General features: G+C 46.7%; 8 protein-coding genes and 1 pseudogene across 11 annotated transcripts; 3 read left to right on the top strand and 6 right to left on the bottom strand.

Annotated features, from left to right (window-relative positions):
* The first annotated feature begins 1470 nt into the window (after positions 1-1470).
* On the top strand, positions 1471-3822 carry LOC9634183 (auxin response factor 7). The gene is made up of 3 exons (XM_002981900.2): positions 1471-3255; positions 3332-3516; positions 3588-3822. The coding sequence occupies exons 1-3, from the start codon at positions 1786-1788 to the stop codon at positions 3679-3681; spliced, it is 1749 nt and encodes a 582-aa protein (XP_002981946.2). The 5' UTR covers positions 1471-1785; the 3' UTR covers positions 3682-3822.
* LOC9634566 (pentatricopeptide repeat-containing protein At4g02750) lies at positions 3679-6327 on the bottom strand. Its single transcript, XM_002981795.2, has 2 exons — positions 4086-6327; positions 3679-4038 (listed from the first exon to the last, which is right to left on the bottom strand). Exons 1-2 carry the CDS (start codon positions 6320-6322, stop codon positions 4026-4028), a joined length of 2250 nt encoding a protein of 749 aa, XP_002981841.2. The 5' UTR covers positions 6323-6327; the 3' UTR covers positions 3679-4025.
* Positions 6328-6363: 36 nt separating this feature from the next.
* LOC112350553 lies at positions 6364-9747 on the bottom strand. 4 transcript variants are annotated; one of them, XM_024686902.1, is made up of 9 exons: positions 9657-9747; positions 9430-9609; positions 9189-9334; positions 8994-9137; positions 8840-8935; positions 8283-8782; positions 8152-8229; positions 7936-8094; positions 7766-7880 (listed from the first exon to the last, which is right to left on the bottom strand). In XM_024686902.1, exons 4-8 carry the CDS (start codon positions 9097-9099, stop codon positions 7969-7971), a joined length of 906 nt encoding a protein of 301 aa, XP_024542670.1. In that variant the 5' UTR covers positions 9100-9137; positions 9189-9334; positions 9430-9609; positions 9657-9747; the 3' UTR covers positions 7766-7880; positions 7936-7968. The 4 variants fall into 4 exon arrangements, with proteins under 4 accessions (XP_024542668.1, XP_024542669.1, XP_024542670.1 ...); XM_024686903.1 differs by having other exon boundaries at positions 9430-9747; XM_024686900.1 differs by lacking the exons at positions 8152-8229; positions 8283-8782; positions 8840-8935; ... (2 more) ...; positions 9430-9609; positions 9657-9747 and adding exons at positions 6364-6548; positions 6600-7079 and having other exon boundaries at positions 7150-7880; positions 7936-8015.
* Positions 9748-9846: 99 nt separating this feature from the next.
* LOC9634182 (ATP-dependent Clp protease proteolytic subunit 4, chloroplastic) lies at positions 9847-11069 on the top strand. The gene is made up of 3 exons (XM_002981899.2): positions 9847-10284; positions 10349-10836; positions 10890-11069. Exons 1-2 carry the CDS (start codon positions 9869-9871, stop codon positions 10833-10835), a joined length of 903 nt encoding a protein of 300 aa, XP_002981945.2. The 5' UTR covers positions 9847-9868; the 3' UTR covers position 10836; positions 10890-11069.
* On the bottom strand, positions 10843-12011 carry LOC9634565 (zinc-finger homeodomain protein 2). The gene is made up of 2 exons (XM_024686904.1): positions 11872-12011; positions 10843-11751 (listed from the first exon to the last, which is right to left on the bottom strand). Exon 2 carries the CDS (start codon positions 11746-11748, stop codon positions 10993-10995), a length of 756 nt encoding a protein of 251 aa, XP_024542672.1. The 5' UTR covers positions 11749-11751; positions 11872-12011; the 3' UTR covers positions 10843-10992.
* Positions 12012-14498: 2487 nt separating this feature from the next.
* LOC9634181 (peptide methionine sulfoxide reductase A5) lies at positions 14499-15530 on the top strand. The gene is made up of 4 exons (XM_002981898.2): positions 14499-14782; positions 14866-14978; positions 15049-15193; positions 15250-15530. The coding sequence occupies exons 1-4, from the start codon at positions 14531-14533 to the stop codon at positions 15448-15450; spliced, it is 711 nt and encodes a 236-aa protein (XP_002981944.2). The 5' UTR covers positions 14499-14530; the 3' UTR covers positions 15451-15530.
* Positions 15531-18213: 2683 nt separating this feature from the next.
* LOC9634180 lies at positions 18214-19081 on the bottom strand (annotated as a pseudogene).
* Positions 19082-19434: 353 nt separating this feature from the next.
* On the bottom strand, positions 19435-22236 carry LOC9634179 (mannose/glucose-specific lectin). Its single transcript, XM_024686949.1, has 9 exons — positions 22118-22236; positions 21806-22036; positions 21502-21753; positions 21216-21434; positions 20894-21163; positions 20604-20822; positions 20279-20551; positions 19994-20212; positions 19435-19941 (listed from the first exon to the last, which is right to left on the bottom strand). Exons 1-9 carry the CDS (start codon positions 22160-22162, stop codon positions 19495-19497), a joined length of 2175 nt encoding a protein of 724 aa, XP_024542717.1. The 5' UTR covers positions 22163-22236; the 3' UTR covers positions 19435-19494.
* A 1437-nt stretch (positions 22237-23673) lies between these two features.
* LOC9634178 (peptide methionine sulfoxide reductase A5) lies at positions 23674-24857 on the bottom strand. Its single transcript, XM_024686951.1, has 4 exons — positions 24533-24857; positions 24364-24449; positions 24188-24285; positions 23674-24118 (listed from the first exon to the last, which is right to left on the bottom strand). The coding sequence occupies exons 1-4, from the start codon at positions 24680-24682 to the stop codon at positions 24009-24011; spliced, it is 444 nt and encodes a 147-aa protein (XP_024542719.1). The 5' UTR covers positions 24683-24857; the 3' UTR covers positions 23674-24008.
* Between the last annotated feature and the right edge of the window lie 42 nt (positions 24858-24899).

Here is a 24899-nt window from a genome sequence, read left to right as displayed (position 1 = left end):
TTTCTCCAATATTGTAATAGTGTGATAAAAACAAAAGCCACAGTGTGTGGTTCTTTTGTCCCTCATTTGCTTGTTCTTCTCGCTTTCTTGCTTGCGTGCTTTGTTTTCCTGTCACCTGAGAAACGACACAGAAATCTAGCTTAAACAACGCCTAGAGAAGTTGCGAAAGAGTCAACGGATGGATTGCTGCAAATTTTCTCACCCATGCGTGATCAGCTAGTCATCCAGTTCAAATCCCACTGCAAAAGTCAAGAACCCGTGCCAAAATAGTAACTGTGCAACTGTGCACGGCCAATCGATTAAGATGCTGTCAGGCTCATGCTTTTTCCCTCTGTAATTGAGTTGTAATCAGCAAAATTCAATGGCGGCAACTGCAGCAACTTCTGCCCGACAATCGTAGCATTTCTTTTGGAAACCCACCAGTGATATACCCATCATCAACCAGCCAGTGGACAGAAGTTGCCCTGAAAGGGCATTCCAGCAGCCGCAGCAGCAGCAGAAGGAGCAGCAAGAGGACCAGGCCGGATCCAGATAAAAACTAATAAGAAATGATATATGTATATCAAAAGAAACAGGACAGCCTTATTAAATCACATACATACAAACAGCAGCAAACAAGGACAAGTCTCCCAACCCAACTTCTTTCATTTTCCAACGATGGCTAATATTGGTTAAGTTTGTAATACAGCAACTTATATGTTTATGAAAGTCTTCACTTTCTTTCCTTCGTGGGGTCCCAACATACAGCTGCGCAGTCTGGTGTGCGCTACATGCAACCATAAAGACAAAATGCCCGTTGGCCTTCCCGGCCAGCAGACGAGCTTTGATATTTGCTAAGGTTGTGTGGACCGGTGCTTGCAAGTAAGTGGAGGAGGATTTCGGGAGAGAGATTAGAAGTCGGTGATTTTGCGTTGTAAGGGAAACAAGAGACGTGCGTGTCGCTGTAGGGCACAATCAGAGCCAGTAGCAATCCCTTCAGCCAAAATAAAGGAGCAAATAACAAAGAATAAAAATGTAGTAAAAACATTCACCAATGAAATGGAGAGAGCAAAAACATTCACCCAATTCTTCCAGGAAATTCGCACACGAGAGAGAGAGAGAGAGAGAGAGAGAGAGAGATGCCAGGGCCATCCACCGACGCGGTACGGATGGATGATATCAAAGCCCCATTGTTTGGACGATTCAAAGTTGGCAGGCAGCCAGCGTTGCTCTCCTGGGAGGTGTCAATTTTTTGATTCATGTGGTGTCAATGTCCCCACATTCACGCCCGCACACACACTCAACTTGGAAATTGCGTGTCTGTTTTGGAAGCCATCCAATCCACAGTGATCCATCCCGTGAAAGAGAGCATTCCATGTAACCCCAATTGCGAAGAGAGTTTGCATCTAAGGCATATCTTGTAGTAGTAAAGCGCTGTGATTGGAATTGACTGCAGCAGCGCAGAAGCTCAGCAATTCTTCAGAAAAGGAGTTTCAAGATTTGAAGAGAGAGAAAATAAGATAGATGAAAAGAAAGATCATATAAGCTTGTCTTGTGCGTGTATGTCTCCTTCTGTGTGTGTGTGTACCCGACTCTAGCCTTTGCGAGGAGGTCTAGAATCCCCAAACCGTGCGTGCTTGTAGGCAAGGCACTGCTCATCCCATAATGGCGATCCGGCAGCAAATGCCTTGATCCGGCAAGTGCTCGCATTGCTCTCCAACACACACACACACAACAAGAGAGCACGGCTTATCATCGTCATTAGTGCCTAGTGATGAGCACTGAAAAGACCGCAGCGACAGCAGCATGGACTGTCCCACACGGAAGCGGAAGAACAGTATCTCGAGCGACGAGGAGCTGAGGAAAATGTCGAGAGTCTCGTGGATTCAAGATCCCCAAGGTATGAATTTGCAGCAGCAGCAGCAGCAGCAACAGCAGCAGCAACTTCTAGATCACCAAATGCTTCTTAGATTACAACAACATCAGCAACAACAACACCAACATCACCATCAGCAGCAGCAGCAGCAGCAACAACTACAACATCAACACCAGCAGCACCAAAAACAACAGCAGCAAAGAGATTCAAGTGATCAGATCCCAGTGGTAGCAACTTCAGCTCAAGCAGGGGCTGCTCTCAGCTTGCAGCAAAGGGCCATGGCAGCAATCGCCCTTCAAGAAATCAGGAGCAGTATTGACACCTCCAAACTTGGCCAGCAGCACCACAAGTATCATCCACCAGTGGCAACCACAACCACAATCACCACTGGCAGTGGTGGTGCTACCAACAATCCTCCAAGCACACCACAATCCTTCCAATCCCACCAAAATCCCAGCTTCACCACCAACAGCCCACTCTCCATGCTTGACACCAGATCTTTGTATCCCCCATCTTTGCATCCACTCTCCTCCTCAATCTCCACAACCAGTGATGTAGCTCTGGTGGATCCATTAGCTTCCTGTTCTTCCTCCAAGATCATGATGATGCCTTCTCAACAGCTGATGATGAGCATTCCTCCTGTGATTTTCCCCTCTTCCCTCATCAATCCTCCATCCTCCTCCTCCACACCACCTCCGGCTGTGATTCTTCCCTCCACTCCACCTCCAAAGCCTGTGAGCAAGCCTGTGACCACCATGTCCTCCAGCCCCATGAGGAGCACTGCTAGTGTCCCGGATTTCAAGGACTTGCAGCAGCAGTCCCTCAAATCCAGTCCTTCCACCGCCACCACAAAGTGGTTTGCGTCGCCGCCACCTCCAGGAGCTCTCGCTGCGAATTTGGCTGGGTCCGGAGCAGGAATCTGGCTGGGTGGTGACTTCAACAGCACCGTAAATGTCACCGCAGCGCTGGATCACCACCACCAACAGCAGCAGCAGCTTCATCACCACCACCACCATCTTCACCAAGAGCTCATGAGTTCAGAGAACAGCGTCATCTTGCAGCAGGATCCCCAGACTCCAGTTGCAACAACGAGCGGCGGGGGATGTTTCAGTATTGGTCCCGGTGTTGCGAACGGCTCTCATATGATGATGCCACCCTCCGGGAATTTTAGGAGCCAGGGAGGCATATCGAGTTCCATCGCCGTGAAGAACAACATGCCTCTGAGCCCGTCGCCTGCGGTGGTCGATCAGGTGATTGCCGACTTGAAGAACATTGTCTCGTCATCTTCACCAGATAGTTGTGTTGTCGCTGATAATTCTTCCAAACAGCCCAAACCGATCCACCAGCCTCCGCAGCAGCAGCAGCAGCTTCAGCATCAGCGTCAAAGAACTTTCACAAAGGTCCGCCCGTCGTTTCCTGCCTTCTTAGTTTATCCTTTCGGAGTTTGATCGTTGTTTCGTGATAATCGACTTCCAGGTGTACAAGCTTGGCTCGATCGGAAGGGCCGTAGACGTGGCTCGTTTCAAGAACTACGTCGAACTCCGGGCCGAATTGTCGAGAATGTTTGGATTGGATGGACAACTCGATCAGAGGAACGGATGGCAGCTCGTTTTCGTGGACAAGGAGAACGATCTGTTGCTCGTTGGCGATGATCCCTGGGAGTAAGTCACATTTAGTATTCATTAGACAAGAAAACAGAAACGAAAAGGATACTTACTTTACTTGCTTGCAGAGAATTCGTCAGCTCTGTTCGAGGGATCCGCATTCTGTCACCATCAGAAGTTTCTTACTACACGAGCGACGAACGGAGTGCCGAAATTGTATAGCTAGAAGTAACCGTCGAAACCAAGTTGAGTGCTCGATTACACTACCATACGTACGAACGTATGCCGACCTTTTCCTCCCTTCCTCCTCAAATCATGTATTGGCAGAAGGTTCCATCAAAATGGAAGAAAAATCTTGCCTCCCAATGCCGTGAAACTTTAGCAAGATTCGCAGCTCGTCCGCTTCCTCTGACCCCAATCCCTTTCCAATGAGAACGAGGACTTTTCCCTTCTTTTCCAGCCACGCCGTGCCCGAGGAACAGTTTTCTCACGTTGCAAATGTAAATATCGATCTGTTCCTCTGGTGAAAGGCACCTTCAGGTGTAAAATTCGTGTCACTTTCCATCTCACCGCATCGTGCTGCAGGAAACCCTTTTAATACCACGAAAAGAAACATCGGCTCTTACCAAATGTCCCTGCATGAGCATTTGCCTCGCTCAAAGTGATGAGTCCGAGAGTCGTCCCTTAAAACGATGAGCCGGCCAGTTACTAGCGACGCCAACCTGAGAGCATTGTGGCAGTCGGAGCATACTCTCGAGCTGTTGATGATTCGAAGCGGGCACCGAGGCTTGGTGCTGACCATGCCGAAAGCAAGCGAAAGCTTCTCACTGTGATCAAGTAAACTGTCCTCCCTCTCCTTTTCGGACATGTTCTTATCCAGTACCAGCGTTGTGTCGGGCTTGTATCCCTCCTTCTCAATCTTGTCAACCAGCTCCCTGAGCTGAGCACGAATCTCGCTGTTCTCCGGATGTCCAGCATCTCCGATCATGAGGCTTTGGAACCTGCCCTTGACAAGTATCCAGCTTGCAGCATAGTTTCTCTTAATTCCAGTTTTCTCCATCACGCGTTGGATGACAGCCACTTTATCCTGCTTGCCAGCTGCTGCATATGATTCTGCTAGCAGAGTATACGGCAGGGCGTTGTGTCTATCCAAGAGAATAAGCTCCTTTGCAGCTCGCAGTCCAAGCTTTAAGTCTCGGTGGTGCCGACAAGCATGAAAGAGAGCTTTCCACGTTGCATAATCCGGCTCGAATGGCATGCTGTTGGCGAGAACTTGTCCTATTTTTAAATACTTGGCCCGGCCCAGCAACTCGACCATTGCACTGTAGTGATCTTTCCACGGAGCCATGCCATGATCAGCAACCATCTCCTTGAAAAGACTACCACCTTGCCTGGCCAGGCACTCAGCACTGCAAGCATTGAGAAGGTTGAGGAACGTAAACTTATCCGGAGGGAAACCTTCCAGATTCATACCTCTGAGAAGTTGAATCGCATCACTGGCACGGCCTAGCACAGTCATTCCTGCAATGAATGCGTTCCAGACCCCCGCGTCATAAGTCGAGCACCTGTTAAAAATGATCCGGGCCATTTGCTCGTGACCGCTCTGAGCGTAGGCCCATATCATAGCAATCCACGATCGGACGCTCCACTTCGGAACCTTGTCAAACACGGCCTCTGCATCTTCCAGCTGCAAGTTCTGGGCGTACTCTTCAGTTAGGACTGCCCACGAAAGGTCGCTCTTGCCAGGAACTTTGTCAAACACCAACTTTGCGTCCGCTGCTTGCCCGGCTCTGGAGTACGCGATGACTAGAAATGTCCAGAGCTCCTCGTTCCGACGTACAAGCCGATCAAACATTGCCTGGGCTGCTTCAGAGCATCCGGACGCGGCGTATGCTCTCAGCATAATACTGATGGTCTCTTCGTTGCGCTCAGGAAACTCGTCAAACAATCGTTCGGCGTTCTCCAGAGACCCCTCACTGGCAAACGCTTGAAGCATGGTGTTCACCGTCACCACGTCCCACTCTGGCATCTTCTCCGCTGTGGCTCTCACCCGATTCGAATGCCCTTCCTGGGTATATGCACGAAGCATACTGTTGTAAGCGCAGACATCTTTTTCCACCATCTCGTCAAAGACCAGCTTCACTCGATGTCTTTCCTCCTTCGACAGAAGAACCTCCATCATCTCTGTCGCTGATTCTAAGTCGTGCATTGGCATGGCTTCAAACACTACCCTGGCGAGTCCTGGAAGTTCGAACGCGGCATAAGCCCTCAGCATCGTGATCCAGCAGACGGCGTCTCGAACTGGCATTGCATCGAAAGTCCTCTTGGCCTCCTCCAGTCGTCCATTCTGAGCGTACATGAGGATCATGGTGTTCCACGACTCTCCATTCTGATAGCGCATGCCGTCTAGAACCTGCTTTGCCTCCACCAGGCATCCATACTTGCCGTAGACTCGAATCAAAACGTTGAGCAGCTCGGCGTTGTGACGAACGCCGCTTTCGTCGATCCTGGCACGGACCAACTCCACCGCCTCTAAACTGCTGGCATTTCTGAGAAGGCGAGCAAAGGCTTCCTGCTCTAAGATTGCGTTCGCCTTCTGCCTGCACCCATCCACGCTTCCCCGTTCGCTGAGCACCTCCTCCGCTAGCAACCCCCACTTTGATCTCGCCATGCGCGCAAGGACCTTCAAGTAGCCTTCCGGAAGAGACTTGAGAGGCTGTCCCTGGTGCTGTCCAAACGGTATCCTGACGTCCCCTGCTGCCACTACCTCCTCTTCCTGAGCCACTGCCTCGCGTACAGTAGCAACACCTCGAGCTCCCATCTTACTTAACAAGCGCGGTCTTCTCGGGGTGACGAAGCCCATGCCCGCCAGCCTCAACCCATTGGCGTTCTATGTAACTTACCCAAACCTAGTAGTCATGTCTGTGCCGGAGGAGCTTCGACTTCTTTCTTTGCAGACTTGAGCCTGTCCCAAGGGAAGTACCAGTAGAGCAAAGTCCCGGACACTCCAATGGCAACTCCAACCGCAAGGCATTTCGCCGAGACGCTTAGCCACTTTTGTCTGCTCCGTCTGATTCTCCGCGCGCGTTCTGAGGTAGGCCTTTGAAAACACTTCAGAGAGTCTTAAACGGAAAACTTACCTGTGGCTTCCTGGTTCTTGCGAGACAACTCGTTGTTGACGTGCTCGAAAAACTTTAGCTTCCTCCGCAGTCGAAAACTCTCACGGTCTTTAGTTTCCAGGAGCTTCTCCAGCGCCTCGGCTTCGTCCGGCCGGATCACGCCTCTAAGGAGAGCCGACGAGATCACTGTCGCAATGACTGTTCGAAAGGAGTTCTCGTCCTGCCAGTCCTCTTCAATCAAGCTCGCAAGCCCGTTGTTGATTGTCGCTGCCGATGACACTGGCTGGGGAGAGCTGGATCTCGGAGGTGTCGGACAAACCGGCGACAAGAGTATGCTGACAATGTTTTCCTGACACTGCTCCATGATATGCAATGCCTCTTCCGCTTGCATTCGCCGTTTCACTTCCATGTGAAGTTGGCGGACGAGCTCAGGGTCGATCGGCGAGCTGGAGATTTGTTTCCTGTGTCTTCGTGTCGATCCGTCCTCGTTTGAAGAGTAGCCTAGCGCCACCAACAAGAAAAAATAGTCGCTTAGAATCTCTAAAAAAAATGGAGAATTCTAGCAGCGTACCTTCTGAAGAAGAAGCATCGCGAGCATCGAAAAATTCGTCACACGGCGATCCGGAAGAGCTCCGGCAGTCATCCTCGGCCTTGGGAGTGGTAGTAGAAAGCTCATCGATCTCTGGCTTCATGCTGGTTAGCTTCCTGGACGAAAGAATCTCTGCCAGAATTTTTCCCCGGACGTTTCTCCGCCGCAAAGCTTGAAAATCCACCCCAGCAGTGGCACCTCCACCATCGAGACTGCCCCTTTCTTCCTCCCGAGAAATCTGAGGCCTGCTCGACGAGCACTCCGAAATAAATTTTTCCAGCGCGTCTTTGAGCTCTACCAGCTGATCGTTGAGAGAGCTGATCCTACAAGTACCTGGCTGGTCCGGATTGACGACGAATCTTTCTTGATCTTGGACGGCGTCAGCGAAGACTTCCTCCCTGGATTTCCCTTCCCAAGCAGCTCCAGCGATCGTGTCCCAGCCACCGCAAGCGCGCCTCTTGCAGTTGATGATGTATGGCGATGGCGAGAATAGAGAAACGGAAGGAGAGATCTGGGACGAAGAACCTGGATCCTTGTGCTGCTTCTCCTGGTGCTGCATTGTCAAGAGCCCAGCCGCTGCCTTGGAAATCTCCAAATCGTGAGCCGCTTGGACAGGCATCTTTGCAAATTCCGCAAGAATCTTGCGTCTGCCGTGCTCATAGCATCGAATTACCGTCGCGTCCAAGCGCTGCTACCAGCGGAATGGAAGAGCCCTAAAAAGTGGCGGCAACAGAACCATGAAAGAGAAGAAATCGTGGCCATCCGTACCTTAGCCGTGGAAGACATCTCAGCCGTCCATCTCTAACGATTACCGCAACAGTATAGCCCCTTGACGCCGAGATATGGTAGCTTTAGCGTTACCACGGCATTGTCTGGAGATAGCTCTGCTTCAGCGTTTTCTGGCGATACTGGAAACATGAGAGGGACCTGGAGAAAAACTTCGAGCTTTTGGTCAGGCAATGGATATAAATCACGAATTTTTACCCGCATTGCTTCGTAGTTTGGTATCTCGACATACACTTCCGTGTTGCTCGAGCAAACTTGTAAGTTCTCAAGGTTTGCCTGCGCAAAAATTCATGAGAAACTCTAGCAGCAAAGGAAAAACCAAAATTTACCTCTTGAGGAAACGAGATGTGAAGGAATATATACTCCACTGGACGCCCAAGGTACTCGGTCTGTATGGCTGGAACCTGAGGCTTTTCGAGACAATCGGCTGAAGGAACTGGCCTTTCTTCGTAAACTTCAGGCTTCGTTTGCTGCTCGTCCAGCTTACTTGGCGTCGAGGTGATTAATCTGCTACTGTTAACTCCAGTGTTTTCTTCCGCGACTTTTCTGGCTGTCCTTGCTATATCTTCTTCACTGACAAAGCTCACCATTGCCAAAGTAGCCGGATCATCTGTTTCACCGTTGTTCTCCAAAACTCGAGGCAGTGTCGATCGCTCGTTCTGAATCGTCTGTGTCACCAAATGCACTGCTTTCACCTCCGATTGCACGTTACTGGAAGGTGCATCATCTTGTCGAAAGCTTCCTTGCTGTTTGGAACCCAAGGTATCAGCTTTTAGCTGATCTTTTTTTGCCAGCAAAGGAAATGACGGTTCTAATTCGGCCTCAACATCTGTAGCGAGCGAAAAGGTTATACGAAAGACAGGCTCAATCACGGAAGAAACTTTACCTGGTATTTCACTGATCAAAGGACCCTTGGGACCGGCACGAATGTACTGCTTTTGAACTGAATCTCCTTTATACTTCATGTTTGGCAGCTTAAACTCTAGAATTCGTAAAAGTCGTTAGGAATTATGCATAGGCAGGAAACTCAAAGGCCAAACCAGAGCTCAGCTCAGTGCTGTACTTCTGTCCGATCCATGACATTGCTGTATCGATCATGAAAATCTTCAGCCTTTTGTCACGCATTGCTACTTCCACAACGGACATGTTGTAGACAACATCGTGCACAAGACACGGTTTTCCACCTAGAAAAAAAGAAGACTTCAGTGCCAAGAACTCGAGAGCTGAGAACTTACAATGATCGGAAGATATGAGCGGGTCGGAACAGCTTAACGGCAGACGAATGTTGTGAACTGATTCGTCATTGGAAGCTAATGCCTCTTCCACGGATGGAGGAATTCCTTCCTCCCAATCCTCCGGCCCAGGAATCTGCACGATTGGTCTGCCAATTCGTGAAGAAATAACAAGGAAACCCCGAGAAGATTTAGCTTAGAAAGTTTTGTTTTCTCTACACAAGAGAAGATAGAAAAAACTTACTTTGTCAGATCCACAAATGTTGATGAAAACCTTCTGTTTCTTCCCGTTGAGCGTCTTCACAACGAAGAAAGGCTTGGGAAGAATTTCTTGCCGCTCCACATCCTCCTCTCGCTTCCTTGTCCCGGAAATATCATCACTAGTAGCTCTGGATTCATGCTGGCGCATTGCGGAGAGCAGCGCCTACGAAAGAAACGAAGATTATACCAGATCGCGGGAAGAAATCTCACCTCTAACTCCAGATTCTCGGCGGCTATTCCTTCCGATCGCGCCTTCTCGTAGTAGCGCAACATTTGGAGCATCTCCTCCATTCGAGCGCCCTCCTCCTCCATGGCCGTTGGAACCCTAATAAGGATCGCGGAAACAAAATGGGAATATCCGCTCGCCATTCTGGCTCGGAATGTAGGGGGAAGAAGAGAATACAGGCCTAGGGTTTTAGGCTATGGCGGCAAGAGCCGCGTCCATGGCGCTCTCGGCGGCGGCATGCGCTTCCTCGCCAATCCACAGCTTTGATCAGCCATTGCGCGCGACGAGCATCAGCAGGAGATCTCGGCTGCCGCTCACGGTACGTGCTGCTGCTAGATCGAGCGCTAGTGCATTGGGAATTTCGATGGCTCCACTGGATTTCGTCCATGGCGACACATCGGGAGCTGTGGCCAGCACGGCGGCGCCGCCCGGGCAGAAATCTGCTGAGGCGGATGTCATGGGATTGTTGCTCAGGCAGCGAACGGTCTTTCTAGGGCATCAGCTGGATGATTTCGTGGCGGACGCGATCATCAGCCAGCTTCTCCTGCTGGACGCGATGGATTCCAAGAAGGAGATCCGGATGTTCATCAATTGTCCTGGAGGATCTGTGAGGTAATTCTAGTTTTCTTCAAAACAAAATTTCCTGCTTTTGGTTCCTGACTGATCGGTGTTGCAGTGCTGCGATGGGAATTTATGACGCGATCCAGCTTTGCCGAGCAGAAGTGTCGACGATCGCCTTTGGTCTAGCGGCTTCCACTGCTTCGGTCATTCTCGCCGGGGGAACAAAGGGGAAACGCTTTGCAATGCCCAACACACGCATCATGGTGCATCAGCCTATGGGTGGAGCTAGCGGACAAGCTATTGACGTTGAGATCCAGGCCAAGGAGATCATGTTCCACAAGAACAACTTTACCCGGATCCTCGCAGAGATAACTGGGAAACCATTTGAGCAAGTCGAGAAGGACATAGACAGAGATCGTTACATGTCGGCAGTGGAAGCTATGGAATACGGGTTGATCGATGGTGTTATCGACCAAGAGAACATCATTCCTGTGCCCGCTATGCCCGAGAAAAAGATCGAGAGAAGGCGTGACATCAAGGATGCGGAAGCGGATCCTATGAAGTTTTTGAAGCCTCAAATTCCCGATGATGAAATTTTTTGAAGGTAAGCTTCTATTAATTGTTTCTTCCGAATCACTGCCAGCTTGATTGACACCAGAGTTTTTGGAGGAGCGGTATTGACGTAAAAGAGAGCAAAAGACAAATTTCGATTCGAGCGACTTTGAATTCTATCTAGGATACATACACAGAGAGAGAAGCTCACGACTTCCGGGTTGGCTTCTTCTTCTGTTTCCTGTTGTGGAACCAGTACTTAAGCGATTCGACCGTTATCCCGATCTCCATGGCAGCACTCGCCTGTTGATCCTTGGGTATGTTTCCCAGAGACCAGTGCACACTCTCGGCCAGAGCTTCGAGCTTGGTGAGCTGCTCGGCGCTGAAGATGGTCCTCTTTCGCTTCTCCTTTGGAGTGCTATCATCCGGACTCTGAGCTTTGTCCTTGGACGACGCCACAACAACAGCCAGCGCCTCTTCGCAAGAGGTTCGTTTTTCTTCCTTCGCCTTTGCTTTGCTGTTCTGACCACTAGCTGCTACCTTGCCAGTGTCGTCGGGATCGTCGATCACTTGGGCGAGAATGTTGAGCAGCTTGGAGACGTGTTCGAGGACTTGCGTGGCCAGATTGATGGCCCGGTGAGTGTTCTTGCGCTTCGTCTTCTTGACAACCCCCAGGATATCGTCGGCGAATTGCGTCAAGTCGGAACCTTTGATCGCTGTCGGGGTCTCACTCTCCTGCTGGTGAAAGTTCCGGTGGCATCCGCAAGCCGCGCACTTGAGCGCCTCCGGGCTTCCGTCCTTTCCGGCGGCCGTGAACTTCTGACATCCATCGTGAACTTCCTCTCCTCCATTCTCGGCGTTGATGTTTCTAACGCACTCCTTGTAGAGCACCGGTGATCCGCCGCGATGCTTGCTCTCGTCTTCGCCGTGGTCGTGGAGAGGAGGATTGAGCGTCGAGTCCATCACCTGGAGGTAAACAAAGCAAAGCGGGGAGGATTTGAGGATTTGTCCTTTAAAGCTCGTCTTCCTAGGTCTAGAATCTAGAATCTAGAGTGAGAGAGGAAAGCGCGAGTGTTTAAGCTAAACCTGTTGCTGCAATCCTCGCGCTCTTGTTCGTCGTCTTCGTCGTGCCCTTGCCCTTGGGAAGGAAGACTAAACGGCGGCGTTTATCGCCTTGGATTAGAATAACCACGCAGAATTAAGATGCCCAGAATAGCATGGTGCCCTAAACGCCCAGTTTACTGTTAGAACTAATTCATATTATTAACCCGCCCCTTTATTTAAATAAAACTTGAAATTATTTTATTTGGTCTAAAAATTTTGCTTATTCATTGAAATAACATTAATCTGGATGCTCTAGCAATTCTTTATGTTCTTGAGAGAAGGATTGAGTAGGAAACATTAGCATATTTCCATGCTTAACGGGTGCTGTGGTGATTTTAAAAATGTCCTCTATCTATCTATATAAATAAAACTTAAAATTATTTTAATATGGTCTAAAATTGAAAAATAATGTTTTAATTTTTCTTATTGATTGAAATAACGCGATTCCTAGTTTTGTGAAACTATGGTAAATAGTTTGGATTGTTTGAAACTGTTTCAATTGTTGTAAGCTTATTATTATATCTATTTCCATGGTGAAGTGAGTGAGGTGCAACTTATGTTCAAGATTGTTATTATTTTTTTCTCTTTTAATCTAAAAATAATTATATTTTTTCTTAGTTTTTATTGTTTTAAAAAATGCTGGGATTTCTGCCATTTGCAATATTTGTTTATAAAGATTGCATCAAAGCAGAAAACTTATAGAAGGTAGGATATACCTAAAATATCCAGGTTTCTTCTTAAACTTTTCTTTAATTCGTTTTAATTTTGAGCTAAGTAGAGCATGCTTCCACACTTCGCATATAGTTCCACAAGATCCTTTCCTACAAACATGTCTGTGTCATAGTGGCCTTGAGCTCCAGCCCTATCTCCTTAAACCTTTTTAGCTTTATACTGGTAGAGAGCTTGGCAACTGTCAACTCCAGCTTCTTTCTCGGCTTGAGCAGCACAGGCCTTGATAGCAGCAACGAATTACACTTGATTGTCCAGCTCCAAGAGTTCCAATGCCAGCTCTTCCTCCCCATTCTCCACCACACAGCCGAGCATCAGCATTGTCCAAGAGATGACGCTGTGCCATGGCATCCTCTCGAAAACCATTTCAAGCTCCACACTAGATCATGTGTTGTCAATTCTGACATGCGTTAAAATCAACAAACACCTGTTCTTCAATTAAAAAGAAAAAAATGAAAAAATGAAAAAAAAGAGGAAGAACCGAATCAAAGTAATACTTAGCCAGCGCACAGCACGAACCTTTTGTTTTAGAAGCATTCAGCGCCATTTCCTTCTCAGTCATGTATCCTATCGAGGACAAACAACGTCTTCATAGAACTTACATTTCATCGTCCACAATCGCATTGAGATTTCTGAACTGATGCACACAGTCAGTCCGCCGCTCAAGTCCCACATCCGCTTCCAGATTCGCAATTCTTTCCATCATTTTCTTGACGTAGCCATTCCTCAAGGCCGAGTGCATGAGAAGCCAGGTGTTGCAAGGAGGCTGGCTGCCCAGAATGGGTACCTGGACAGTCCAAGCAAATCTTTTTCCAGATGCAGTTTCGAGACTGTACATCTTATAACTTGATCATCATCTTTCTGCGTTTGTAACGTTTTCGGAAGGCTAACTAGGTGTTCGAGATAGTTCCTCTGCGGAACAATGTAAGCTGAAGTATGATTTGTATGCCAAGATGCCAAAAACCTGTACATGTATGTGAATCTGGCCAATGCCCACAATGCGACATCAAGGTGACGCTGCAAGAGCTGCTGGTGTCCTGTAATTCGCATCTGACAAAGAAGCTCTTTCAGGCTGTGCTCTAATGTGGCCTATGCCGCTGGATGGAGCTCGGCGACCAATCTTTGGGGTCTCAGCCAATTCTACATCTACCCAAAGCATAGTGTCCACCGCAAGACCACAACTTACGTGGACCGTTTGGGTATACAGCAACAGTGCTCAAAAGAGGGCAAGATTGTGAGCTTTTGGCTACGCCTCCACTAGTACAGGTGTGAGAGGCATTGGAGTCTACTTCCAGGACCCATTACCATCACCACCATCTTCTCTTCCGCCTACCACCGCCTATTCTCTATAAGTTGTGTGTTTGTTGTCACGAGACTCCATCAGCCAAGTGTTGCCTAGAAGATTAGGAATGGGAGAGTTATAAAGAGGAATGGAAAGATCTCTCGAAATGCATGCCAAAATACTCTATATCCATTTGATTTCTGGAATTAAGAGCTTCAAATCGATAATAAAGCAAATCATCTATGATAAACCAGTGGTTTCGCTTGTAGTCCACTTTTTGAGAATGCACGCCTATGAGCAGCGCGGCGCTGGATTCGTGGACATAGTAGATTTTGTACATTGCCGAGAACGAAAAGCATCACGATCAAGGTAAGGCCAGCTACCTGTTGCCTCTGGATCGCGGCATTAACGAGCTCCTCGCCGCTGTAGCAATTGAATTCCACCAGGCACGCGTATAGTCTTTAAGCTCGGCAATCTATAGTTTCTCAGGTGGATGATCCGTGTTTCTTGCTGCTTGCGAGTGTTTCGGGAAGCTTAGCTTGAAACTCGAGAGAAGCTGACGTGTCGGATATTCTATCGCCACGTGGACATACCTTTGATCTTGTAAGGTCAAATTCTAAAAGCGCAGCGATGTCTCAATGGCTGCTGCTGATCGCTCTCTCGGCGCTGGCGCTGGCCCTGCGCCCCGGCAGCTCGATCCGTGTGGACGATCCTCCGGCGATGGATCCCAAGATCGCAGTGTTCGCGGTGGGGAGCTTCTGGAGTGGCGAGGCGGCGTTTGGATGCATCCCCGGAGTGGTGAGGACGAGAGTAGGGTATTGCGGCGGGAGCAAGCAGAGCCCCGAGTATCGAAATATCGGCGATCACGCGGAATCCGTGGAGGTATGCCTTGCGCTTTTTCCTTCCCGATGGATCGATTGACCTAGGGGCAATGTAGGCTGCTGCTGATCGAAATCTTTGTCCAGATCGAGTATGATCCGGCTCGCGTGCGCTACGAGCAGCTGCTAGACGCCTTCTGGGCGGCTCACGATCCGACGCAAGTTTTTGGACAAGGACCTGATGTGGGCGAGCAATACAGGTGTGTTATCTGTGAAGTTTGCCCTTTTCCTTCGTGATTCTTTCGATCTCATTCTTTTTTCACTCGCCAGGTCCATCATTTTTACACAGAACGAGGACGAGGCTTTTCTGGCAACAGTGAGCAAAGAAAGAGAGCAAGCAAAGCGACCATACACGATGGTTGCTACAGAGATCGAGCCTCTCGAAACGTTCTATCCCGCGGAGCTAGAACACCAGGTACTTGAAGCTGGAATCATCTCTAGGGACGATCTTTGCTCCATTTGTTCTTGCAGAAGTTTGAGCTGCGAAGACGACCACTTCTCTTGCAGCTCTTTGGCGAGCTCGCGGAAGAGGACTTCGTGCGATCGAGCGCCGCGGCGCGATTCAATGGCTACGCAGCTGGAATGTGTCCGGCTCCAGTGACCAAGGAACTGGATAGCAAAGTTAGCCAGTTCATGCGGCACAGGCAAAAACTAAGCTTGCTCTTCCAGTGAGCTTTTTGAGATTGTTGTTGTGGGAGACAATCTCGATCTCCCTGTGACAATGGCAATGATTCATTCCAGATGATTAACTATGTCTGCCGTACAGTTTTAACAGATAGCCCTAAAATGTAGCAACTGCATCCAATTATGTAATCCATAACCATAGTCTATATTTTGGTGGAGGTTAGAGGCTTATTTTTCATCCTAACCATTTGCTTTCCTCTTGAAGAAATTATAAATTGTTTGAGGCAGTGAGAGGAGAATTTTTTAAGTCTAGAAAGTTTGTGATTTAATGTTCATAGATCTGAAACTTATGTAAGGTGCACTAGCATGATAAATTCATGGCTAAATAGTTACTTTGTCTAATAGGTTATTTTTTTAATATCTTTCTTTGCTACCTTAATCTAGTAGTATCTTGACCTTAAGTAAATCCTTGAAAAGTATTTTAAACAAATTCTCAATCCTTAATAAAAGGTATTTGTTCTTCTCTGTATACTTCAGTAGAAATTACACAAATTATCCTTCTTAGCATAAGTATCACATATACATATATAGAGTATTGTGCACACTTAAACATCATAATTAATTATATGCAATTTGTTTAATCATAGCATCACAATCCTTCCACATTCACAATTCTTTACTCAAGAAGTATTTTGTTTTTTCCAATCTATCTAATAGGTTCTCAATCTTTAATAAAAGGTATTTGTTCTTCTTTGTATACTTCAGTGAAAACTGCACAAATTATCCTTCTTAGCACTAATATCACACATGCACATATGGAGTGTTGTGCATACTTAAACTTCATAGTTAGCTATGCATATATGAAGTGTTGCGTACACTTAAATATCATAGTTAGCTATATGCAATTTGTTTAATCATAGCATCACAATCCTTCCACATTCATAATTATCTACTCAAGACTAAATTGTAAGCTCTTGAATTTTAGATTTCCCAAGAGGTAGTATAGTACTATTCAAACCAATGACACTTAACCCTAAATATCTCAAAACCCTTAATTAATTAGAAAAAAAGGGTGCATTGTTCCTTTATATTTAAACCCCGATAGATCATTTGGTGTGATTTCCTTAACCAACCATGAATTTGAAATCATTCTAATACCAAATGTAAACTTCTGAAGTTTAGACTTTCTAAAAGGTCACTTAGCCATATTCAAATCCAACTTCAATGGATCATATCTTAAATTATTCTCTTTGGTTGTTTACACAAATCAACTCACATATCACAATTCATAATCTCCAAAAATTTGTGAACATCAAGTTTTTTGGGCATGACTTTGTCATGCCAGCCCAACACTTTCAATTTTCAGCTCATAATCTTAAAAGATTTGTGAACATCAAGTTTTCTAGCCATAATTTTGTTATGCCAATCTAACTCTCTCAATTCTAAATTTATAATCCTAAAAGATCTATGAGTGCCACATCACAAGTTCTTTAACCATGATTTTTATTATACTAGCCCAACTTACACAATTCTCAACTCATAATTTTAAAAGATTTATGAGCATTGCATCACAAACTTTTTAGTCATGAATTTATTATGCTAGCCAACTTACACAATTTTTAGCTCACAATATCAAAAGATCTATGAGTATAATATCACAAGCTTTTTAGTTATGAATTTATCATACTAACCCAATTTACACAATTCTTAGCTTATAATCTCAAAAGATCTATAAACATATCATAAGCTTATTAGCCATGAGTTTATCATGCTAGCCCATCTTAGCTCACAATCTCAAAAGATTTATGAGCATCACATTAAAAGCCTTTTAGGCTTGAAAAATTCTTTCAAATAATTTGCAACTTCATCAAGAGGAAGATAAATAATTAGCTTGAGAAGTCTGTGCTAGAAACCAGAATATAACCTCAAATGAGGTAGTGGTGCTAGCTCATGGACTATTCATCATTAAAAATCTTTGTAAGCAATCAAAAGAACAACTTGAGAGATGGTTTATTAAAGTTTAAATATAAAGGAAAAAGAACCCATAAAAAAATATACCAAATATTGAGATACATGGAGTTAAATGTCCTTAACAGCCCTATAATTATACTAAACAACTTTACACCATGTCTACCATTGATATAGATAAAGCTAAGAGATTGTCTAAACAAGCTTTCTATCGTCAATTTCTTTTGCCTGCTTAAAGGGTGAGGAACACATTTATGGGGCCAACAAAAGGGAGAGTTATAACCAAAATAGAAGCTAGTCTAAAAAGAAATCCCATAGCAGTAGTGATAAGTATTGCTAAAGGGATGGATTATATAAACACAGCTGTGAGGATGAGGGTGAAGGTAGGCAAACATACCAACAAATATGCTTTACTTGTGGCAAGGAGGGTCAGATTCACAAAGATTGCATGATGTTATTTGAGGAAGAGGGATAGCCTATATATCTAGTGTAAAGGGAGGGGTTACTATGGTCCTTGACCTCGAAAACCCTCTTTTTTAATAACCCCTGCTAGCTGAACTCCTTGCCACATCATCTCCTTGCCAAGTAGCAATCTCAAAGATTGAGGGGTTGTGCAAATACTGCAGGGGTGTTTACCTTAAATCTGAGTTTTGAGGTTTTTGTTTAAGGTAGTCATTTTAGGCCATGGTCCATAACAAAAATGTGGTTACTACATTTTAGTTAAAACTGTACGGCAGATATAGTTAATCTGGATAAACACGAGCATAGAATGAATCATTGTCTGTCCGCCATTGTCACGAGATTATCTCCCACAGCAACAATCGCGAAAAGCTAGCTCCTTCACTAGAAGAGCAAGCTTAGGTTTTGCCTGTGCCGCATGAACTGGCTAACTTTGCTATCCAGTTCCTTGGTCACTGGAGCCGGACACATTCCATTGAATCGCGCCGCGGCGCTCGATCGCACGAAGTCCTCTTCCGCGAGCTCACCAAAGAGCTGTAAGAGAAGTGGTCGTCTTCGCAGCTCAAACTTCTGCAAGAACAAATGGAGCAAAGCTCGTCCCTAGAGATGATTCCAGCTTCAAGTACCTGGTGTTCTAGCTCCGCGGGATAGAACGTTTCGAGAGGCTCGATCTCTGTAGCAACCATCGTGTATGGTCGCTTTGCTTGCTCTCTTTCTTTGCTCACTGTTGCCAGAAAAGCCTCGTCCTCGTTCTGTGTAAAAATGATGGACCTGGCGAGTGAAAAAAGAACGAGATCGAAAGAATCACGAAGGAAAAGGGCAAACTTCACAGATGACATACCTGTATTGCTCGCCCACATCAGGTCCTTGTCCAAAAACTTGCGTCGGAACGCGTCTAGCAGCTGCTCGTAGCGCACGAGAGCCGATCTGGACAAAGATTTCGATCAGCAGCAGCCTACATTGCCTCGATCCATCGGGAAGGAAAAAGCGCAAGGCATACCTCCCGGATTCCGCGTGATCGCCGATATTTCGATACTCGGGGCTCTGCTTGCTCCCGCCGCAAGACCCTACTCTCCTCCTCGCCACTCCGGGGATGCATCCAAACGCCGCCTCGCCACTCCAGAAGCTCCCCACTGCGAACACTGCAATCTTGGGATCCATCGCCGGAGGATCGTCCACACGGATCGAGCTGCCGGGGCGCAGCGCCAGCGCCGAGAGAGCGATCAGCAGCAGCCATGGAGACATCGCTGCGCTTTTAGAATTTGATCAAAGGTATGTCCACGTGGCGATAGAATATCCGACACGTCAGCTTCTCCCACCTCCTCTCGATTTTCAAGCTAAGCTTCCCGAAACACTCGCAAGCAGCAAGAAACACGGATCCTCCACCTGAGAAACTATAGATTGCCGAGCTTAAAGACTATGCGCGTGCCTGGTGGAATTCGATTGCTACAGCGGCGAGGAGCTCGTCATGGCTTCTGAAGCCATGATCCAGAGGCACCATTTGATCGTGATGCTTGGACCGCTTTCGTTCTCGGAAATCTACTATGTCCGCCTCGTTGCTCATAGTTGCGCATTCTCAAAAGTGGACTAGAAGCGAAACCCTTATAAACAGTTTATCATAGGTGATTTCCTTTATTATCGAATTGAAACTCTTAATTCCAGAAATCAAAGGGAGAGAGCGTATTTTGGCTGGCAGTTCGAGAGATATTTCCATTCACCCTTGAAGGTCTGGCATTCGTATCCTTCTGGGCAACACTTGGCTGATGGAGTCTCGTTACAACAAACACAAGCTTGCTGATAGGGAATGCAGGTTGTTGGTGGAGGTGACGGTGGCCGTGGTGATGGTAATGGGTCTTGGATGTAGACTCCAATGCCTCTCATATATGTACTAGCAGAGGCGTAGCCCCAAAAGCCCACAATCTTGCCCTCCTTTGAGCGAAAATTCTCTTTCCCTGGTGTATAGCCAAATGGTCCGTAAGTTGTGATCTTGCCGTGGACACTATTCTTTATGTAGATGTAAAATTGGCTGAGACCCCAAATATTGCTCAACGAGCTCCATCCAGCGTATCCAGATATCTTGTATATGTACTCATCTGGGTAGCGAAGATTGATCTGTTCGAACAATAGAGTGACATTAGCAAAAAGTCAACGAAGTTGTGTGTACCTTATAGCGAGTTCCCCCAAGTTTATGAGGCGGATGGATGGGAGAACATCCCTTGCAGGTATTTGTCCCATGGAAAGGCCGCAGGCCCTCAACGGTCTGCACCTGAATGGCATCCACTACAGCACCTGAATAAATTGTAAGACTCAGAATGCCTGAAGATGGACCATCATCAAACTCCATTGCCCATTCCCTCCCACCATAGAGTGGAGATTTCGTGGCCTGCAACAGTCAGCAACCAAATGAAATGAACCTAGAGAGAATAATGAAACTCTTTGGTATACTTACTGGTGGTGGGTTTTGGATGTAGACTCCAATGCCTCTCACATCTGTACTAGTAGAGGCGTAGCCCCAAAAGCCCACAATCTTGCCCTCCTTTGAGTAAAAATTCTCTTTCCCTCCTGCTCTATTGCCAAATGGTCCATAAGTTGTGGTATTGCCGTGGATACTATTCCTTGTATAGATGTAAAATTGGCTGAGACCCCAAACTTTGGCCACCGAGCTCCATCCAGCATATCCGGATATCTTGTATATATACTCATATGGGTAGCGAAGATTGATCTGTTCGAACAATAGAGTGACATTAGCAAAAACTCAACGAAGTTGTGTGTACCTGATAGCGAGTTCCTCCAAGTTTGTGAGGCGGATTGATGGGAGAACATCCCCTGCAGCTTTTTGTCCCGTGGAAAGGCCGCAGGCCCTCAACGGTCTGGACCTGAATGGCATCCACTACAGCAGCTGAATAGATGGTAAGACTCAGAATGCCTGAAGATGGACCATCATCAAACTTTTCTGCCGATCTAGTCCCACCATAGAGTGGAGATTTCGTGGCCTGCAACAGTCAGCAACCAAATGAAATGAACCTCAAAATAATGAAAATATAACTCTCTTTGGTAGACTTACTGGTGGTGGTGGGTCCTGGAAGTAGACTCCAATGCCTCTCATATATGTACTAGTAGAGGCATAGCCCCAAAAGCCCACAATCTTGCCCTCCTTTGAGCGAAAATTCTCTTTCCCTCCTGCTCTATTGCCAAATGGTCCATAAGTTGTGGTATTGCCATGGACACTGTTCCTTGTGTAGATGTAAAATTGGCTGAGACCGTCCCATCCACCGTAACATCCAGCAGATCCAGATATCTTGTATATATACTCATATGGGTAGCGAAAATTGATCTGTTCGAACAATAGAGTGACATTAGCAAAAACTCAACGAAGTTGTGTGTACCTGATAGCGAGTTCCTCCAAGTTTATGAGGCGGATTGATGGGAGAACATCCCTTGCAGCTATTTGTCCCGTGGAAAGGCCGAAGGCCCTCAACGGTCCGGACCTGAATGGCATCCACTATAGCACCTGAATAGATGGTAAGACTGAGAATGCCTGAAGATGGACCATCATCAAACTTTTCTGCCGATCTATTCCCACCATAGAGTGGAGATTTCGTGGCCTGCAACAGTTAGCAACCAAATGAAATGAACCTCAAAATAAAACATAGTTCTCTTTGGTATACTTACTGGTGGTGGGTCCTGGAAATAGACTCCAATGCCTCTCATAGATGTACTAGTAGAGGCGTAGCCCCAAAAGCCCACAATCTTGCCCTCCTTTGAGGAAAATTTCTTTTCCCCTGCTATTTTGCCAAATGGTCCATAAGTTGTGGTATTGCCGTGGACACCTTTCCTTGTGTAGATGTAAAATTGGCTGAGACCGTACCATCCAGAGTGTCCAGATATCTTGTATATATACTCATCTGGGTAGCGAAGATTGATCTATTTGAACAATAGGGTGACATTAACATAAACTCAACGAAGTTGTGTGTACCTGATAGCGAGGTCCTCCAAGTTTATGAGGTGGATTGATGGGAGAACATCCCTTGCAGGTATTTCTCCCGTGGAAAGGCCGCAGGCCCTCAACGGTCTGCACCTGAATGGCATCCACTACATTACCTGAATAGATGGTCAGACTCAGAATGCCTGAAGATGGACCATCATCAAACTTTTCTGCCGATCTAGTCCCACCATAAAGTGGAGACTTTTCCCCAGCACACCACACCTACAAAACAGGGCAACCAAAATGAAGCTCAAGAAAATAAAAGTTGAAGCTTAGTATGTCAGTGCTCCTTCCTATACTCACTGTCAGCATAAGCAGCACTATGAAGGAAACCCATAAGGTGTACATGCTCGCTCGACTTGCTGCACAAATTGGATGTTTTCCTTTGCAAGTGCCAGCTCTATTTATTCTACTCCCGGGCTCAACTTCGATCTTGAACACGTTTTGCACGCACCAGATGGATACAAGATCCGCATATATGGAGAGCCAAGTCAACAGATTAACTTATTAAGGTTGACTAAAATATTGTGGAATATTCTCTTATTTCTTAGACAATCATCTACTTATTTCATATTTATTCATATTCTATTTACGTGGTCATGGACCACCCCCCAAGAAGCATGAGACAGAGTTTTCCACGCACTAGATGGATACAAGATCCGCATATATGGGGAGCCAAGTCAACAGATTAAGTTATTAAGGTTGACTAAAATATTGTGGAATATTCTCTTATTTGTTGGACAATCATCTACTTATTTCATATTTATTCATATTCTATTTACGTGGTCATGTACCACCCCCCAAGAAGCACGAGACAGAGTTTTCCACGCACTAGATGGATACAAATCCGCATATATGGGGAGCCAAGTCAACAGATTAAGTTATTAAGGTTGACTAAAATATTGTGGAATATTCTCTTATTTGTTGGACAATCATCTACTTATTTCATATTTATTCATATTCTATTTACGTGGTCATGTACCACCCCCCAAGAAGCACGAGACAGAGTTTTCCACGCACTGGATGGATACAAATCCGCATATATGGGGAGCCAAGTCAACAGATGGGAGCTATGGTTGACTAAAAGATTCTGGAAATATTCTCTTATTTACAAAACAGTTAGACAATCATCTGGGCAACTTATTTCATATTTATTCATATTCTATTTACGTGGTCATGTGTCACGCCCAAGAAGCATGAGACCGAGGGATTTAAGTCTCATTCATTCCTTGGTCTCATGCTTCTTGTATACCATCTAAACGGTATATGAATGAATGAAACCGTGACTTCCTTTTTACTCTTCAGTCCTTTGCTTGTTGTACATTTTATTTAGAATTGTATGGCAGATATAATTGATCTGGATAAACACAAGCAAAGAATTTACATTTGCTCTCTCTTCTTCTTCCGTGGAGAATGAATTCGTTTCTCTACCATTGTCACTGGGAGATCGAGATTATCTCCCAGTCCATGTTGAAGGGATTAAAAATGATAGGCTGACGAATTCCATACTTGTTCTCAATAAACCCTGTAGCAGCCTTTGGAATGACATTGTCTCGCGACGATCGCGAAAAGCCAGCTGCTTCACTGGAAGAGCAAGATTAGTTTTTGCCTGTGCCGCATGAACTGGCGAACTTTGTTGTCCAGTTTCTTGGTCACTGGAGCCGGACACATTCCAGCCGCGTAGCCATTGAATCCCGCTGCAGTCGCCTCTTCCGTTGCTGTATAGCCAAATGGTCCGTAAGTTGTGGTCTTGCCGTGGACAGTATTCTTTATATAGATGTAGCCAAAGATTGGTCGCCGAGCTCCATCCAGCGTATCCAGATATCTTTAGCGAAGATTGATCTGCTGGAACAATAGAGTGACATCAGCAAAAACTCAACAAAGTTGGATAGCAAGTTCCTCCAAGTTTATGAGGCGGATCGATGGGAGAACATCCATTGCAGCTATTTGTCCCGTGGAAAGACCGCAGGCCCTCAACGCTCTGGACCTGAATGGCATCCACTATAGCACCTGAATAGATGGTAGAAAGTGGAGACTTTTCCCCAGCACACCAAAACAGTGTACGGCAGATATGTCCGCCATTGTCACTGGGAGATCGAGATTGTCTCCCACAGCGACAATCGCGAAAAGCTAGCTCCTTCACTGGAAGAGCAAGCTTAGTTTTTGCCTGTGCTGCATGAACTGGCTAACTTTGCTATCCAGTTCCTTGATCACTGGAGCCGGACACATTCCAGCCGCGTAGCCATTGAATCGCGCCGCGGCACTCGATCGCACAAAGTCCTCTTCCGCGAGCTCGCCAAAGAGCTGCAAGAGAAGTGGTCGTCAACAAATGGAGCAAAGATCGTCCCAAGAGATGATTCCAGCTTCTAGTACCTGGTGTTCTAGCTCCGCGGGATAGAACGTTTCGAGAGGCTCGATCTCTGTAGCAACCATTGTGTATGGTCTCTTTGCTTGCTCTCTTTCTTTGCTCACTGTCGCCGTAAAAATGATGGAGAGTGAAAAAAGAATGACATCACGAAGGAAAAGGGCAAACTTCACAGATGACATACCTGTATTGCTCGCCCACATCAGGTCCTTGTCCAAAAACTTGCGTCGGAACGCGTCTAGCAGCTGCTCGTAGCGCACGAGAGCCGATCTGGACAAAGATTTCGATCAGCAGCAGCCTACATTGCCCCTAGGTCAATCGATCCATCGGGAAGGAAAAAGCGCAAGGCATACCTCCACGGATTCCGCGTGATCGCCGATATTTCGATACTCGGGGCTCTGCTTGCTCCCGCCGCAATACCCTACTCTCGTCCTCATGCATCCAAACGCCGCCTCGCCACTCCAGGAGCTCCCCACCGCGAACACTGCAATCTTGGGATCCATCGCCGGAGGATCGTCCACACGGATCGAGCTACCGGGGCGCAGGGCCAGCGCCGAGAGAGCGATCAGCAGCAGCCAACGATGTCCACGTGGCGATAGAATATCCGAAAGATTGCCACTATCTGCGTGCCTGGTGGAATTCGATTGACGTGCTTACCTGCTCCAGCGCGACAGGTAGCCGTTGCCTCAAGCGCCTCGCTCAAAATGGAAGCGAAACGCT

Source organism: Selaginella moellendorffii, unplaced genomic scaffold, assembly GCF_000143415.4.
Source record: "Selaginella moellendorffii unplaced genomic scaffold, v1.0 SELMOscaffold_51, whole genome shotgun sequence".
Taxonomy (NCBI): Eukaryota; Viridiplantae; Streptophyta; class Lycopodiopsida; order Selaginellales; family Selaginellaceae; genus Selaginella; species Selaginella moellendorffii.
Note: the sequence above shows the minus strand (reverse complement) of the source record. Positions and strands in the feature narration are given on the sequence as shown.